General features: G+C 54.7%; 7 protein-coding genes across 7 annotated transcripts; 6 read left to right on the top strand and 1 right to left on the bottom strand.

Moving 5' to 3' along the window:
• Positions 1-821: 821 nt before the first annotated feature.
• On the top strand, positions 822-2,825 carry G647_01693 (uncharacterized protein; the record flags this gene model as incomplete). Its single annotated transcript, XM_008725092.1, has 1 exon — positions 822-2,825. The coding sequence occupies one exon, from the start codon at positions 822-824 to the stop codon at positions 2,823-2,825; it is 2,004 nt and encodes a 667-aa protein (XP_008723314.1).
• Positions 2,826-3,224: 399 nt separating this feature from the next.
• On the top strand, positions 3,225-5,619 carry G647_01694 (uncharacterized protein; the record flags this gene model as incomplete). Its single annotated transcript, XM_008725093.1, has 2 exons — positions 3,225-4,952; positions 5,005-5,619. The coding sequence occupies 2 exons, from the start codon at positions 3,225-3,227 to the stop codon at positions 5,617-5,619; spliced, it is 2,343 nt and encodes a 780-aa protein (XP_008723315.1).
• Positions 5,620-6,176: 557 nt separating this feature from the next.
• Positions 6,177-9,688, top strand: G647_01695 (uncharacterized protein; the record flags this gene model as incomplete). Its single annotated transcript, XM_008725094.1, has 2 exons — positions 6,177-6,316; positions 6,370-9,688. 2 exons carry the CDS (start codon positions 6,177-6,179, stop codon positions 9,686-9,688), a joined length of 3,459 nt encoding a protein of 1,152 aa, XP_008723316.1.
• A 1,011-nt stretch (positions 9,689-10,699) lies between these two features.
• Positions 10,700-11,212, bottom strand: G647_01696 (uncharacterized protein; the record flags this gene model as incomplete). Its single annotated transcript, XM_008725095.1, has 1 exon — positions 10,700-11,212. One exon carries the CDS (start codon positions 11,210-11,212, stop codon positions 10,700-10,702), a length of 513 nt encoding a protein of 170 aa, XP_008723317.1.
• A 751-nt stretch (positions 11,213-11,963) lies between these two features.
• Positions 11,964-12,710, top strand: G647_01697 (uncharacterized protein; the record flags this gene model as incomplete). Its single annotated transcript, XM_008725096.1, has 1 exon — positions 11,964-12,710. One exon carries the CDS (start codon positions 11,964-11,966, stop codon positions 12,708-12,710), a length of 747 nt encoding a protein of 248 aa, XP_008723318.1.
• Positions 12,711-13,389: 679 nt separating this feature from the next.
• G647_01698 (uncharacterized protein) lies at positions 13,390-15,087 on the top strand (the record flags this gene model as incomplete). Its single annotated transcript, XM_008725097.1, has 1 exon — positions 13,390-15,087. The coding sequence occupies one exon, from the start codon at positions 13,390-13,392 to the stop codon at positions 15,085-15,087; it is 1,698 nt and encodes a 565-aa protein (XP_008723319.1).
• A 400-nt stretch (positions 15,088-15,487) lies between these two features.
• Positions 15,488-17,460, top strand: G647_01699 (uncharacterized protein; the record flags this gene model as incomplete). Its single annotated transcript, XM_008725098.1, has 3 exons — positions 15,488-16,218; positions 16,270-16,316; positions 16,361-17,460. The coding sequence occupies 3 exons, from the start codon at positions 15,488-15,490 to the stop codon at positions 17,458-17,460; spliced, it is 1,878 nt and encodes a 625-aa protein (XP_008723320.1).
• Between the last annotated feature and the right edge of the window lie 568 nt (positions 17,461-18,028).

Consider the following 18,028-nt stretch of genomic DNA (forward strand, 5'->3'; position numbering starts at 1 on the left):
CGAGATCAGCGGCGAAGCAAACCTTCTCGCCGTGCCTTTAATTGGGGGCTCACCGGTCCCTTTATCCGTTCTCTCATTCGACGAAGCCTGACAAAGAACATATCACGCGCGCACCACGCTCACCTGAAAACAGCATCATGACACCTTAATGTCTTCCAGGAATACCAATCGCCTGACTGTGCCGCCCCAGCTGAGCGGTGACAATGTGGCCGGTTCTCCAGCTCATTCGCTTTCCCCAGCCCTTGACTGTACGGAGTACACGGAGGTGACTGTTGCGGAGGGAGTGCGGCCTGGGGAGAAAGCCATACTTTGATAATCTCCACGGCGCCGTGAGTTGACTTCATACCCAGCCATGTCATAAATCGCCCCACAAAGCTCGTTCCACTCCTTCGTCACCTCTCCGTCCCTGTGCCTCGCAGCCGCGTCTTTGTTTGGTTCATCTCATTCCCTTCTGGGACACATACACTCGGCTACCGAGTCTGGCTTCGGCCCACCGGCTGGACGCATTACAAGGTAATCGTTCATCGGCCACGTCTGGCATACGTCTGTCCATCCACTCCTTCTCTGCGCTTGCCTTATCCCAGGTCCTTCCATGGAGCGAGGTCACACGCCCACGCCAGAAATTGCCAACTGATCTTGGATGACACAGCTCGCTCTCATGTTAACAGCTAGGACACCGAGACTTCCGCATATCCGTGACTACCGTCTTCACCTATTTCACTCATTCTAGAACTACCTATAGACGACCTGGAGACAGACATTTCCCGAGTCCACCTAGCCACTCACTGTGGTCATCAAATGGCCACGACCCTACCATCGCCATGGCAATCCTCCTGTCGGTTGTCCCTGCGCACTCCCCAATCTTTTGGTCCTGTGTTGGCATTTACGCCGATGTGGTCAAGCTGTTGTCGCCGAGCAAGAGACTGCAGAGACTGGCTGGAGAGATAGCCAGATACAGCAGAAGACCGGCCGAGACACCGGAGCAAGCCCTGATCAGACGCATGAACGAGGCCCAATCTTTGGCCGAGTACGAGAGCTGTACCGTCGAGTTGGATCACCTACAAGGCCACGAAGCATGGAAGAAAGAGAAGGACTCGATCGAACCCGGCTACAACCCTGATGTCATCGAGAATCAAGTGGTTCGCTTGAAGAAAGCTGTGATCGAACGAGATACAGCGGCCCTGCACCATCTCCTGCGGACGGGGCTCAGTCGCGACCTGGGAGGCATGAACTCGCTGCGGCTCTACAAGCATTCGTGGTTCGGCACCAAGCAACTGATAGACGATTACATCAACACCGTTTTAGAGGCCATTGATACCCTTTCCGAGACAAGCAGTCGCAATGATATTTCTACTGTAGAAGTCCGGCGTTCTCAGCAATCGTTAGAAGACGCCCTGAAATTTTTTGGTCGTTCAGCGTTGACATTATCTGGTGGGGCACTTCTGGGCATGAAGCATATTGGCGTTGTGAAGACTCTGTGGGAGGCAGAACTTTTGCCAGAGATCATTTCCGGAGCATCAGCAGGGAGTATCGTGGCCGGCATTGTGGGAAGTTCGACTGACGAGCGGATGGCGGAAGTGCTCGACCGATTCCCCTTTTCCGACCTGGCCGTCTTCGATCCCCCGGGAACAGGCAGAGTGGGATGGCTCAGCCAGCGCGTCCGTACAGTGCTGCGGACTGGCGCTTTCTTCGAAATGGAGAATCTGAAGAGGGTGATGAGAGACTGGCTGGGCGACATCACCTTTCGAGAGGCACATTACAAGACTGGTCGCATTGTCAACATTTGCGTGTCCAGCGCCGGCAGTGCGGAGCCACGACTGTTGAATTTCGTAACGGCTCCCGACGTCTTCATCTGGTCAGCAGTCTGTGCATCTTGTGCGGTCCCCAGTGTTTTCTCGCCCGCCAACATCTACGAGAAGGATCCCATCACCAAGGAGGAGAAACTGTGGATGCAGAACGCGAAGCAGACATTTGTGGACGGGTCCCTGGACCACGACATCCCGATGCGAAAACTGTCCGAGATGTTCAACGTCAACTTCTTCATCGTCTCCCAGGTCAACCCGCACGTGCGGGTGTTCCTCGACCGAGAGGAGAGTTTCCGGGGTAAGCAGCCCGGGACGCTCGTCCCAACTCAAAACCCGTTCCAAGTCGCCAAGGAGGTTCTGAGAGAAGAGATCATCCACCGGGCACAGCAACTTGCAGACCTCGGCGTCCCGCAAGGATTCTACAGGTGGGCTTCACTGTTCAACCAACAGTACACGGGCGATATCAACATATTGCCCGCCATCCGACCGAGCGAGTACCTCAACATGATGATGAATCCTACATCAGAGTTCATGCTGAAAGCCACCGTGGCTGGCGAACGGGCGACTTGGCCTCGGATGTGTCGAATCAAGAACTGCGTGGCCATTGAATTGGCTCTCATCCAAGCCATCCATACATTAAGGGACAGGGTGAATTTTGGACCCGAGGCCAGAGCCGCCCGCGAGCAAAAGAGGTCCAACAGCAGAGGCCGTCCAGGGCGCGGCCGGTCGGCTCGTCCATCGTTCCTCCGACGCCGCAGTCTCAGCATCGAGTCTCCTGTAGAGGGCGAAAATGGACTGGCCCTGCCAGCACCCCTAAAAGTGCGCCGCAACGTCAGTCTGGGTAATATCTCGATGAGGCCGACTTTCTCCATAACGACGCCTCGGACAACGCCATACCTCTCGCCGCAGGTGGGCATCGACCAGGACATTCTGGCGGATGCGTTGGCCATGACCTCTGGCAGGTCAGAAACAATGAATGGGACGGGCGCAGACAGCGGGCCTTACGAGCCGTGCACGTGACTGGAGTCTGGATGGTTGCCTACATTTTACGATGATACCCCTGTTCTAGATCAAGCTGTAGCATTAGAAAGATAGCTCGCACAAGAACTAAACGTCCTGATATGTGTAACGTTGTGCAATGGCCGACTACCAGGCCCCAGCGGTGCACCTAAACGACACCACCCTGGTGTGTGTAGCCAGGAGAGGAGCGGAGATATCGAGAGGGAGAGGGAGACGTGGCATTGGTTTGACAGCCGCCAGTCGCGCGGCAGTGGCAGCATTTCTTTCCTCGTCCACCTCCACCCGCAGCTGCACTCGTCGAACCAGTCCACCATGGACAATTGATCGGTTGATGGCCAAACCCACGCGCTGTTACACAGCTTCACGCCAGAAGCAACCTCTGCAACCTTTGCGCCAGCCATGGATCTGAGGGCGATGCTGAATGAGTCTCAGCCGGCGCAGCGACAAGACCTTCAAGGGCCACCGCACCCTCCGCCTCGACTTCACACCCATCAATCATCCTATGACCGCACCCCGTCGTACGAGTCACATCCTCCTCTCGAGCGCCCGCCGTTGCTGTCAGCCTCTTCATCCTCGTCATATCACCACCACCACCAGCCGCCGCCGTCCAACGACTTCCGCTCCTCTGCCAATGGCTCCTATTTCGCCGTGCAGTCACCGCACCAACACCAGAATTCCGCGTCTGCGTCTGCGTCCACCCCCAGCTACGCGCAGAGTCCGGGACCATATGCTCAGATCCATACGCCGCGTGAAGGAGTAGCGTCTGCACATCCATACCAGTCTCCCTTTGTCCCTTCGCCCTCCCCGTCGGCGCAATACCCTCCGACACCCGGCTCCGTCCACCACTATCCCAACACTGCCACGCCTTCCACTGCGACCACCTATCAATACCCTACGGCTCATCCGTCACTGACTGGACAGTCACCCACACTGAGAGAAGAGCACATTTCCGCAAACGGCAATTCGCATGCGCGCCAGCGGAACATTTCACCTCAGGCTCAGTTCCACCCTCCTCCAGCGACGCCCCTGGGCCCACCCGTGTCCTACCCACGACCTTCGCCACACCCTCATCGACCGACCTCCCATGGCCACGAGAGCGTGAGAAGATCATCCGTGGGCTCGGTTGGCTCGGTACAAAGCAGGGATTACAACCAAGGGCCGTCCGATCATTCGAGAACTGGGAGTGGCAGCATACAAAGAACGTATTCGGGGGACGTGCGTGAACGCGAACGGAGCATTGAGAGTGTCAGTCCGAAGACGATCCCTAAGCCTCCTCCAGTCCGGCGGCAGAGCGTGAGCCGGTTCCAGGACCTCATGTCCGATCAGCACGCCGGGCCTCTGGGTCCCCCCGCCTCCAGTTCCAACTCTTCCGTCGCGCAACCTCACACCACGCCGGATCGGATTTTGGACTATCAGCACTACGACACCACTCCCAAGTCATCGTCGACGTCGATTGATCAGAGGCCCGTCGCCCAGTATCACAATTCCGAGCCGAGCCCGGCTCCGGCTGCTCCAAGCCATTACAACTTAACACCCCAGCAAGCACATGCCCCCCTACCCCCACAACAGCAAAGCCCCGCGGCCAAAGTACTTTCACAATTTCCACTCAAGCGATCCGCAAGCAATATCTCCGACATCACGACGGCTCCATTACCACCGAGAAAACGCCCGCGCCGGGACGACATCCCCGTCTGGGCGCGCAGCGCACGCAAACAGCCGTTGGTTTTCATCAAGGCGCGACCTCCGAGCCCTGCGCCTCCACCAGTCCCCCCACCTTCGTCCACAAACGATGTGGTCGTGAAGAAGGACTCTGTGGGCTCCCAGATGGCGAATGGACAGGAGCAACCACCTGCAATGACACCGCCCACTGAGATTCCCTGGGAGCCGTCGATCGTAAATGAGCCAGCCTTTGATGACGTTGTTCGGCGTGTCTGTGATTGGATCTTTTTCACCATTGGCAATAAGCATCCGCCTGCTGGAGGAGCTGTATTTGAGATTGAAGCCAAGGTTGGCATGATTTTCGATGAGGGGACCGGCGATCGACTCAGTTTGCCCGTGGAGACAGAGACGGTCTTCGACCGTAAGAGCTACAGAGGCCGGACGAGCTTCAAGAGTTCCATGGACGTGGTAAGTACTTCTCTTTGCTCCCCGGGTGTTTGCAGGTCTAATAAGAAATCAGGCTCAGCACAAGGCCCTGAACGGATTCTTGAACAAGCTTGTCCAAGACTCAGTGCGAGAAGCTCAAGAAACAGGGCGACCACCGCGAATCGGTTACGATCATCCGCATGAATACGACGCATTCTACGAACTGACCCTGGAAGGCCAGAATCATCTCCCACCGGCCATCATGACTTATATCAATCACAACCACAAACCACGAGTGCGGAGAACGATCGATGAAAAGACCAACATGGTCAAAGCGCAGATCATCAAGTCGCGGATTGCGGATCTGGAGGTTTACAATCCGCGGACAGCCTTTGATTACCGCATTTCAATCTCGATTGAAAGTCCATGGGAGGGCGATCCGAACTGGCTTGCAGAGACGACGGAGAGCCGACGAGACCGCCAGAAGGACCGGATGAGTTACCGACACTTGGCCTATCAGATTGACCTGACCCAAGTCAGTTATCCCAACTCGGTCGAAAAAGAGCACGAACTAGAGGTGGAAATCAGCACGGAGCAGATACGACTGGAGTTGGCCAAAGCAAAAGCAGGCCATGCCAATCGCTACGAACCACTCGTCCGAGGATTCGTGGATAATGTGAGGATATTGAGTCGGCTTTTTCCTTGCTAGACGGCTGCGACGGGAGATGGCGTGGCAGCTACTGGTTAGTGGTGACGATTGGAGCCTCAAGAGACAGTATTGGAGAGGCATGAGACGCCACGCTCTCTTTCGGCTTTTGATACCCTTGTAATATCATGAGTATAGCACAGTACCAACAGTCCGTCGTGACCACTAATACACGTGACCATGAATTCACGTGATAGAGTTTCACGTGACTCGATGACTAACCCAGGTAGGCTCAGGCTGCTGCAAGGTTACGAAAGTGCAGCGGCTGCTCAAAGCGCAGACACGTCAATTGCAATCGCCGTCTCTTCCATCTGTCTGCGCGATTCCATCTGACTTCTGACTCTCCTTCAGCTTCCCCATCTCCAATCTCTCGTCATTACTCTGCTTCCCTGTACACTAGACTTTCTTCTCGTCGATTGTCTTCTTACCTGCCCGGCCGGAGTCATCCGTGTTGTCCGATCGTTGCACCTTTGCCCCTTCCGTGCGGCACCGATCAACAAACCGCGGAACCGGACATCGAGAACCTCAGTCTGCGCTTTGCGCAACGACACAGAGCAGACATGGTTGGATTGGTGTCGGCTGCCGGTCTGGTCGGCTTTCTGTCGGAACCTGATCCGGAGCTCAGGAGCTTTGCTCTGAAGCAGCTCGACAGCCAAGTTGATCTGTTATGGACCGAAATTGCAAACTCGGTGGGCCAGATGTGAGACTTCAATGATCTACAAAGATTCATATCCCGCTGACTCTATCTTTCAGCGAGGCATTATACGAAGACGATTCCTTCCCGGAGCGCGAGCTCGCCGCCATTGTCGCATCTAAAGTGTACTACCACCTGCAAGAATATAATGAATCCATGGCATTTGCCCTCGGCGCCGGGAAGTACTTCAGATTGGACAACCCCGGAGAGTTCGAAGACACAATCATCTCCAAATGCGTAGACACTTTCATCGCCCTGTCCGCCAGTCGAGATCCCACGCTCGCCACCACCAACGCTGGTACACAACCTCAACTTGACACGGCTTTCAGTCAAGGAGGAGATGGCGCAGCAAGTATGTCGGCCAGCTTAACATCACCTCTTACGCCCTTCTCTCAATCCGTGCTTCCTTCCAAGTCCCTACTCTCGAGACAGAATACCACCTCCTTCGACCCTACTCAAGCCGGTGTCGAGCTGGGTGAAGTTGGCTCACCGGAGCGCATCATTCAAGAGCGTGGTTTACAGAAAGCTCTCACCCGCGTGATCGAGTCTCTCTTCGAGACGTGCTTCCAAGAAAAACGGTATCGTCAAGTGGTCGGCATTGCTTTGGAAGCACGCAACCTCGACATTCTCCGTCGCGTGATTAGGCGAGCCGCCGAGGACGAACGAGACGAGAAGGGTGAAGCTACGAAGAAGGGCGAAGAGCTGATAGAGTATGTCTTGGACATCTGCATGAGTGTGGTGCAAGAGCGAGGCCTCCGAAATGAGATCCTCAAGGTCGTCTTGGAGCTGCTCAATGACATCCCATCCCCCGACTACTTCGCCATCGCAAAATGCGTGGTTTACCTTGACCAGCACTCATTGGCATCGAGCCTGCTGCGTCAATTGGTTGAGAAGGGTGACCCCAGGTCGCTGGCTGTTGCTTGCCAGATCGCTTTCGACCTGAATGACAACTGCACGCAAGAATTCCTTCGAAAGGTCAAGGATGAACTCGAAGAGCTGTTGCCCCCGAGAGAGCCCAAGGAGACCGATGAGATGGAAACAGACCAAGAAAAGGCCGAAGACCAACTACAGCAAGAACTGCAAGACTCGGCGGGTGCACCTGCCCCGTCCGAAAAGCCAAAGCGATGGGATTGGAACGGCGACCAAGTGGACGCGATCAGCAGGATGTGCGACATCCTTTCCGGTTTCATATCAATATTCCTCAACATCGAATTCTTACACAATGCCAACCGGGTGGATCTGTCAATATTGAACAAGGTCAAAGACAGTCTCGAGGCCCGGTATTCAATCTTCCACACAGCAGTCACCCTCTGCGCAGGTTTGATGCACGCCAAAACTGCGAACGACACATTCTTCCGGACTAACCTGGAGTGGTTGGGCAAAGCTACGAACTGGTCCAAGTTCACGGCCACGGCTGTTTTTGGAGTCATCCACCAAGGAAATATCACGCAAGCTCATCGGCTTCTGAGCCCCTATCTGCCGAAGCCGGCCGGTGCCGCCAGCTCCCACGACTCGCCATACAGCCAGGGTGGTTCGTTGTACGCTTACGGCCTGCTCTGCGCAAACGACAAGGGCAAAGCTGTCGGCTTCATCCGTGACAAGTTCAAGGAAGCGACGGAGGAAGTCGTTCAGCATGGCGGTGCGCTCGGTCTCGGTATTGCAGGAATGGCCTCTGGCGACGAGTCCATCTTCGAAGATCTACGCAATGTGCTGTGGGCCGATTCAGCCATCAACGGCGAGGCTGTCGGCCTGTCTATGGGTCTTGTTATGCTTGGGTCGGGCAACACCAAGGTTCTGTCTGACATGATTCAGCATGCCCATGACACCCAACACGACAAGATTGTCCGGGGCCTTGCTCTTGGTATGGCCTTGATCATGTACGGCCGTCAAGAGGGTGCGGACGAGCTGATCCAAGGTCTCCTGAACGACGCCGACCCAACGATGCGCTATGGCGGTATCTTGACCATTGCCATGGCATATGTTGGCACGGGCAGCAACAAGGCTGTCCGGAAGCTGCTTCACGTCGCCGTTAGCGATGTCAGCGACGATGTGCGTCGGATCGCCGTCCTCAGCTTGGGATTCATCCTGTTCCGGAAGTACAACAGCGTGCCCCGAATGGTGGAGCTGCTCGCAGAATCTTACAATCCTCACGTCCGATATGGTGCTGCCATGGCATTGGGTATCTCCTGCGCCGGCACGGGTCTTGCTGAAGCTATTGACTTGCTCGAACCCATGCTGAAAGATCCGACCGATTTTGTGCGTCAAGGTGCCCTCATTGCACTTGCGATGGTGTTGATCCAGCAGAACGACCAGATGAACCCCAAAGTTGGTGCCATCCGGAAAGCCATGCTCAAGATCATCGGTGATCGACACGAAGATGCTATGTGCAAGTTCGGCTGTGCGATTGCCATGGGTATTATCGACGCCGCAGGCCGCAACTGCACAATCAGTCTGCAAACTCCGACTGGCAACCTGAACATGCTCGGCATCGTGGGTGTCGTAGTCTTTACTCAATACTGGTATTGGTTCCCGTTGACACATTTCCTGTCGCTCTCCATGACCCCCACGGCGGTGATTGGCCTCGATCAAAAGACCCAAGTTCCAGTGTTCAAGTTCCACTGCAACACTCGGCCCAGTCTGTTCGACTACCCACCTGAACAAACAGCTGCCAAGGACGAGACACCCGAGAAGGTCAAGACTGCGGTGCTGAGTACCACCGCACAAGCCCGTCGACGAGCCGCTAAGAAAGAGAAGCAGCAGCGACGAGATAGCATGGATGTCGACACAGTCACGCCCGTGACGCCGAAAATTGGCAATGCCGACAAAATGGACACAGACGAGGCGGGCATCACAGCCGCAGTGAAGGACGACTCCGATGCCAAAGGCAAAGAAGCCAAGCCAACATCCGATGCTGAAAAGAAAGAAGGCGAAAATGGCACGCCCGCTGAACCTAGGAAGAAAGCGGAAAAGGAAAAGGTCGGCTACGAGATCACCAACATGTCCCGCGTGTTGCCTGCTCAATTGAAGTATCTTAGCTTCCCAGATCCGAGGTATCAGATTGTCAAGCGCCCGACGGGAGGCATTATGGTTGTGCTTGACACGGAGCCCGACAAGGAAAGGGAGACGATTCCATTGCTGATCAGTAGAGTCGATCGGCCAGAGCGGACGGGGCAGCCTACCGGGAATGTAGCAGGAGTTGGTGCGGGGACACCGCAGACACCGGCGGGACAGAGACTGGGTGGTCTCGAGGATGTTGGCGCAGGAGCTGCGGCCGCAGCGGGAGTACTGACGGCGATTGACGAGGATGAAGAAGGGGTGGAGGATGCACCCTGTCCAGCCGAGTTCGAGTATGAGAGTGAAGGTGAGCAGGAGCAGTAGAGGTCGAGGGTCTGCAGGGCTGGGGTGACAGTGTAATTTGACCATTGAGAATGGTTACTCGGAGGGCTCGCAAAAAGGGTACCCTTCAGTTTCGGCCACCAGTATCAGTCTACCCAGGTGGGAGGCCAGGCCTGGAGGCAATTCCATGGTGGCCTTTTGTTCTGTATCACAAGAGAAGTAAAACAAGACAGCTTTATTGCATTCAAGTATGTGAAGGCGTCGGTATACCAAGCCGAAGATTTCTAGAATACTGGCCTCCCCCTGGTGTAGTCTACAGTATGACAGTATATATGTACTTGCTCTGTGCTTGAACGGCTGATCTGCTTGGAGTCCCTACAGAGTCGAGCCTGCTAATTCGTTCTGAGCGATGGCCCCCTGCCGAATGAAGCCAGTGTCCACACCCTGTTTCTCGCCGTCTTCTTCCTCTTCGTCGTCGTCGTCCAGGTTGTTATTCTGGCGGCGGGAAATCAGCTGGGCGGATATATTGGGATGAGTCGGATCGATATGCGATATGCGCTTGGTATCAGTCCCAGGTATCTTGTTGTAGTATGTTGTATCTTTGTCATAGCTTGTCGTGTTGGATTATATTGTTTGGTGTGGTGCCTTGTATTGTATTGTACATGTGCCATGTAGCATGTGCCATGTGGCGTTTTGCGTGTGGCATAGGACGTTCTCTCAGAGAGAGTACACGACCGCCACTACCACTACTCCGTATTGTAGTACAGTAGTAGGATATCCTTGACCTGGTCTGCTTCCTGCTTTCGTCCCTGTGCGCTTACCGCGGCCGCGGCGTCTTTGACGAGATCCGCTGAGTTGCCCGTGGCCCTGCGCTCCTTGGGCTCCTCGCTTCGTCGCCTACCAGATAAACCGGGTCCCAAGATGATCAATTGGGCTCTTTCACCTTTCACCTTCCACCTTTCATTTGTCACCGACTTCGATATATTAGCTGGCCATTCACCCGTCATTTATCACCGAATTCGACATATCGAATGCTCCTTCCACCTATGATTATCACCGGATCCGACATATCAACTGCCCTCCAATCTTCCGTTCTACACATTCCCGCGCCTCCAGGATCCCCACATCCGTACTCACATACAGACACTCCCCCGGCCGGGTCAACCCCTGGACGTACCCGCTCTTCTTGCCCAACACCAGCCTCCTCAGGCCCTCGACGTCCATCCATATCCGGCGCGTCGGCTTGCTTACCAGCTCCATCTTCTCGATCACGGGCGCCGAGTTCCAATATTTCAGCCCGAGCCAGAGACGGCGGCTCGCCACATTATGGCGCGTCACGGGCTCGATGGGTGCTTCGGGGTTCGAGGACGACGGGTGCGAGAGCAGATTGTGCGACGGTGGGGGTAACGGTCCGCCGCGCACGACGGTGGATAGGAAGCCCGAGTTTTGAAGCGCGAGCATCAGTTTTAGGTGGAATTTGGTGTCGGGGATGGAGGTCAGGCCCAGGCGGGCGCGCGAGGCGTTTTGGAGGTGCGAGCACGTGTTTGCTAGGTGGACGAGGGACATGGTGGCGGCGGTGGGAAGACGTCCCTTGAGAGGGAAAGGGAATGAGATATGAGATGTGTGTCCCGTGCACAGGGAGGTGTGGTGTGATCACTCCTTCCTTGTCTTGATGATGGGCTGGTGGTACTGTAGGTCACAGATCGCAGTTCTGTTGGTCTCGGTGGAGGGATTTGTTCGTCGTCTCGCCTTGAGTCTCTGTACGTTGTTGCTTCTCGATTGTATGTGATTGTGGTGTAAGCTGAGAATTGGAGCTCGGAGCCGGGAGTGATGAGCTGGTGATGAGCTGAATGGGATTAACTGCGGTGAGCATTGAGCATTCAGCATGCAGCGTTCTAAAAAGTTGCGGGTTTCGAGTCGCGAGGCGTGCCAAGACCGGAATTAGGTAAGCGCCTGTGATTGGCTGGTGGACGAAGTGGTGGAACTCTCCTCCCAGTCAGTTTACGGCAGCTATCTTCATACTTTGTACTGGGAAACATGTTATCCCCCAGTGTCCTTGTGCAGCAATGCGACGCGATGCTTGTTCTGGACGACTTTCTTTCCGCCGGATCATCCCCGTTGTTCGAAGGGAGCTTGATCGAGCTAGCGGCGGAATATCGACGTGAGTCAGAAGGCGAGGGTATCAGGATCTTGCACATTCTGGACTCTTGCTCTGCTGATTACCCTCTTGTCAGTACAAGTACCATCCTATCCTAGAACACGCCCGTTGTTCCTCTAATTCTGCTCACTCTTCTTGTTTACTTTGAACCGCATCAACATGCATGTCCGCCCAGCCATTGTTAGAGATCTCTCCGATGTGGGCACCATCGCCACAAATGCCATGTTCGACGACGAGTTGACTCAATTTCTAGCTCCTCATCGGCATGAGCATCCGGAATGTCTCCGAATAGGCTTTCTCAGACGTGCGAAGAAGAGGTTCTACGATGGCCACGTCGTTCTCGCCGGTGTATCTGACCGGCGTGACCCTTGGTGGAGCGGCGAGGACAAAGTCGTGGGCTATTTATCCGCCATCTCTAGCACCCAGAAGGGCGCCAACGAAAGGAAGCCGGGCTTTCCATCTACCTGGAACGAGCTCGAACTCCAATTCCTCCGCCTGGAAGAACTCATCGAGTGGTATACTTTTGCCGATCGATCCCTCTGTCGCTCGGCATGGCTTCAGTTCTTAAACAGCATGGCTGGAAATGGACCCCTCGACGATATCAAGCAACATTGGGAAATTGATCACCTCTCTGTCGAGCCGGCTTACCAGGGCAAGGGTTTCGGATCCATGTTGGTGAAATATGTGCAGGAATTCGCTGCAAGGGATAACTTGCCTGTTGTTCTCCATGCGAGTGAGCAGGGGAGGTTGTTGTATAAGAAGTTGGGGTTTAGAGACATGGGTGCTGTCGATATGGGTGCGGGTCAGGTATATGAGGCCATGGTCTGGTATCCGCCTGACGCTGTGACGGCCAGTTCTGCTGCAAAGAAAGTCGACGACAACGCTACAGAGAAGCCGGTGTTGTGATACAGCGATTACGAGCACCTGCGGTACGAGATACACTGACTTGGATCCCAGTGTATGCAAACATCTTCAAGCGAGAGGCTTCCGGTCCTCAACGGGAATGTCGCCAGACCTGGGCCTCCTCGCTGGTGGTTCTGGTCATACTTCATCGCGGAAAATCAGACTTTGACGCAATGCAACCGACGAGAAAGGGCGGGGCCTCACACAGCCTCCAACTATCAGCATCGTCAGCTATGCTCTATTTTCTATTTCAAAATCTTGTGCAATCACTTGCGTGACTTCTCCTGGGACAGCCTATAAGCTCGAGCTCCAAGGTGTGGTCTGTGCACCCATGAGGTGGGTCACGGTGCCACAGCAGAGAAACGAGTTCGTTCCTCGAAACAAATCCTGGTATGCCACAACAAAGAAGCTTTGACCTCGACTATCACTGGCTCGGTCAAAAATGTGGCTACCGAAGGCGTCCATCCACTTAAGCTTTTGAATTTCTGCGCCGCAAACGATCAGCGGCAACCAAACGGCACAATGGAGCTTCTCCAGTGTGTACACAGGTCCTCCCCCAGGCCAGGAGGGCCGCTGATGTACCGCCCGGCATGGATATCTTTATTATTCCTGCACACTCCGTTTGACTGGTCGGCCCACGAAGATGGACGGCCAAACACACTGTACTACCCAGGGAAACCCGATGTCAAGCCGCAGGGCAAGTCTCAAACACGAACGCAGCGCCTCTACAGCATCCAGTCGGTCGAGCTCAAGGAGGCCAAAGTCTGCCGGCTCTCCATCGAAGGCCGAAACAAGGTCTTCAGTACATGCTACGTCATTTGGATTAGAGCTCGAATTTGTCTTCGCTTTCAAGGAGGATCTCCTGCAGCATATGCTATCGAAGTATAATCTTGGTGCAGACATCATCAAGACCCTTACTGCTGACGAGCATCAACAACTCGTGGCGACTGAGCAAGTGGCCAACGGTGCCCCCGTTCCTGCTTACGACTGTCGCACGAGGACCCCTTCATGGGCATTGCACGTCCCAGAGACGGACCTGACCTGTCAAACGAAACAGTTCAAGGGCATGGGTTTCATTAGGTCAGATAATGGGAGGATGTGGGTGCGCCGATATGTGATGGAGCCACTCTTAATTGCGAGGGATCTCCTTGGCGACAGAGGTCTTGGTGCTAATGTCGTAGGGTGGGTTGAACCCCATCCTGAATGGCGGGATGATATCGAAGTGGCTACTATCACATTTCCAGACCGAAGCGGGTGCGATGCAAGCACCATCCTACGAAGAGCTAATGTGGACTATACGAAGTGGACGCTAACAAACGACCATACTCTGGTAGGAGCACTTCCAAGTCAGCTTCACGATCATTTGAGGGATCGAGGGGTGCCGGAGGACAACCTTGAAGATTGGGATAGCCATGGCATGGAAATGATCTCTCCGATATTCAGCCTCAACAAGAAGAGTCAAGCATTTGCAGAGCTTGGCAGATATGTCCAAGCATTGAGTGAGGAGGGCACTTCGGCTCTGGGATCTGTGTGGTCGAGCGCACACGTGCACATTGGGTTCAACTTCGACAAGCCAAAGGACATGCCTATACTGCTACTGCAACATCTGGCATATATCCTGGTTTTACACGAGGACCTCATATCGAAATGCCATCCAAGGAGTCGTTGCGGAGTTCCCATTCCTCAGAACGAGTACGAGGAACCCGAGGTCGGAGGCTTAGAAGACGATGAGGATTTCGACCCAGATAACTACGAGCCGCCGCCACCACCACCAACGGAGGAGGAATTGGAACGAGAAAACGAACAAGCAGTCCTTGCGTTCGAGGCCGCTTACACCGGCGTCCAGCCGGGCGCAGAAAACGTCTGTTCAAATGCTCGATATCTACGCAAAACGCTCGCATCAGGATCACTACTTGATGTGAAGGACGCCATCTTCAAGCAAGACGGAGATATCTTTGATCTGGTCGACCTCCTCCAACATCGAGATGCGAAGGGTAACACGTACAGAGGATACATGTATAACTTTGCCAACCTCGTCAATCTGGCGCGCAACGAGACGAGTTGGAAATCCATCAAACCCACTGTTGAGTTTCGTCAGCACGCCTGCACAACAGACCCTGCTGTACTGGAATGTTGGGTCACGTTGCTGGAGGCTATCATTTGCAAGACTGACGACAACGCTGCCCGAGCCGTTGCAGGGGATATGGTGGGGAAGACGTACACTGAGCAGGAAGCTAGTAAATACCCTACTTCCACCGAGGCAACACCTTGGCCTTGTCGGGATATGAGGACGTTCTGCACAGAGTTGCTCGGCCTGAACGAGAACGAGGCTGAATACTGGCAAGGGAGGTTCAACATGTTCAAGGATGATCGACCCTAATACAACGCCATCTAATTCTGCATGTATCTGATCCAAAAGTCCGGCCATTTTGCTAGTAGAGGCACTCCGCAGAGTCGGCAGCCTTGCACCTCAGCCTTGCCACCGAGTCTCGCCGGAGTCTGACCGGCCGGTCGGACCGGCACAACGAAAGCAGGCGCACCACTCACGACGCACGGTCGCTCCTGCCGCCGGACCAGACGCCGAAACCGGTCATTTGCATTCGTCATCGGCGGCGTTTTTCATTCCATAGATTATTCTGACACTGGACATCAATCGTCAGCAAGTAGTTATATGTTCGTTCGGTATTGCTCCGCAGAATATTCGCTTATCGACTCGTACGAGATTGAAACTTTCCGGGCACCAAGCTCCACATGATACGCCGCGAGGTTATCCGCGCCGAATGCCCTCACCGCCGGTGGAAACTCCTGATGGTCAACACAGGCACGATGTAGGCACAACAAGCGCCACGTTTACTGATGTACCGCTCGGGCTAGACGGCGCCAACTCCAGCAGAGAAGACTTGGAGAAACTTCCCAGCAAAGATGACTACGTCGAGGACGCAGCGGTGCAGTCCTCCAAGAGCCCTGCGAGGCCGACATTGGCACCGGGCAGATCCCCGACGGCTCGACGACCCTCGTTCATCGACGAGGAAGATGATCCGGTTGCCATCGCTGGCGCTGGCACCAGTTCGGCCGACGATTCAAGAAAAGAAGCCCCGGTGACATGGATGTCGTTACCTAAGAAGGGTCAATTGGCCGTTCTGACCCTCGCTCGACTCGTCGAACCGTTGACAGAACGATCTCTTGCGGCATACCTGTTCTACCAGCTTCGATATTTCAATCCTGATCTTCCAGACAGCGTGATTGCCAGTCAGGGAGGAATGTTCACGGCGGCTTTTGCGGCGGCCCAGTTTCTCACTGCAGTCTGGTGGGGACGTGCTGCCGATACGCCCTGGATCGGTCGTAAAAGAGTCCTGCTGGTGGGCTTATTCGGCACCTGCGTAAGTTGCCTTGGTGTTGGATTCGCCAGGTCTTTTGCTCAGGCGTTGTTCTTCCGAGCCTGCGCTGGATGTTTGAATGGAAATGTCGGGGTGATGAGGACGATGATTAGCGAGATCATCAAAGAGAAGAAGTATGACGGGCACACGTGGCTGTGATCATTCAATCTAATCAGGCTTAACAGGTACCAGTCGAGAGCGTTTCTTCTCCTGCCCATGTGTTTCAACATTGGTAAGTCACCCGCTGGCCTAAAGGATATCTTAGTGACCATCTAGGTGTGGTAATCGGCCCCATCCTGGGCGGATTCCTCGCAGATCCCATCACCTCATTTCCCGGAGTTTTTGGCCCAGGTTCCACGATTGGGGGCAAGGATGGTGTCGGATGGATGACAGCATTCCCCTATGCTCTTCCGAACGTTATCAGTGCCACCTTCATCCTTTCCGCGGCCATCTTACTGATTCTTGGTCTCGACGAAACCCATGCTGCACTTCGGGATAGACCCGATTACGGCCGAAAAGTTGGCAAGTACCTGGAAAGAATGCTCTTCCGCCGAGGCAAGCAAGAGGAGTACGAGTACTCGGAGCTTGGAAATCAGCTTGAGCTCCAGGATGTCGATTCTCCGCGAGACCGAGATCCCGAGTCCTCCACAACGCCACAAACGAGGATTAGCAAACCACCTCTGTGGCAGAAGTCGACACTCAAGTTCCGCCAGATTTTCACCCGGAACGTGGTGCTGACACTGCTCAATCACCACCTGTTAGCCATGCATGTGTCCGCCTTCAACGCCCTCGTTTTCCTTTTCCTCCCCGCCCCACGGTCCTCCAACACCAACTCGCACTTACCTTTCCTCTTCACTGGAGGTCTCGGGCTATCGTCTGAAAAAGTCGGTCTAGCAACTGCAATCATCGGCGTCATCGGCTTCCCTTTGCAGATCCTCCTCTACCCGACCGTGAATAACAAACTCGGCACTTTACCCTCGTATCGATGGTTCCTTCCATTTTCCGTCCTCGCATACTTCCTCATGCCGTACCTCGCCCTCCTGCCAAACAAGGCGTACATCGTCTGGCCATGCCTCACCGTCGTCCTCGCATTGCAAGTCATTAGCCGAACATTCGCGTTGCCGGGATCGACGATTCTCATCAACAATTGCACACCTCACCCGTCTGTGTTGGGGACAATCCATGGGGTCGCGCAGAGTGTGTCTTCCGGAGCAAGGACACTAGGACCGACGCTTGGAGGATGGGGACTCGGCCTCGGTCTTGGTGGGAACTTTGTAGGCGGTGTCTGGTGGATCATGGCATGCATCGCGGTATGCAATTGGGGATTGTTGTGGGTTCTATACGAGGGAGACGCAGGTGTCTCTGCGGCGGTATAGAGTGTGTTTGGATTAATGAAATGATGAATGATGGACGATGGAACTTGGAAGTGACTAAGCCAGCGACACTTCCGTCTGTTGCGCGACATTACGGCGCGCTTGGATGTAACAACGATTATAGAGTACGTTGGATGCAACTTGTGCTGTTTTCGTTCTGCGGCAGATAAACTGGACGCTCCCGGGCTGTTCAAGGAGGGCTCAAGGAGGGCTCAAGGAGGGAGTCAGGTCTGCCCTTGTAGGCAGGCCAGCAATGTGGGCTCATGGTTGTGTCCATTCGACGAACAAACATTCTTCCGCGCATTGCCCTTGAGTGATGTTTACGCCCAGGGCCGCTACTCAGGTGCTTTAGCGTGGTCGTGGTCGTGGTCGAGGTCGTACTCTCCAGGTGAGTATAGGATTGTTGGAGAGTGTTAGTCATATGATTTTCTCGTACATAGGTACTGAGTACTCTACTCGTAACGACGGACACAGACACACACACAGACACACACAGACACACACAGACACACACAGACACACACAGACACACACAGACACACACAGACACACACAGACACACACAGACACA

Source organism: Cladophialophora carrionii (assembly GCF_000365165.1).
Source record: "Cladophialophora carrionii CBS 160.54 unplaced genomic scaffold supercont1.1, whole genome shotgun sequence".
Taxonomy (NCBI): Eukaryota; Fungi; Ascomycota; class Eurotiomycetes; order Chaetothyriales; family Herpotrichiellaceae; genus Cladophialophora; species Cladophialophora carrionii.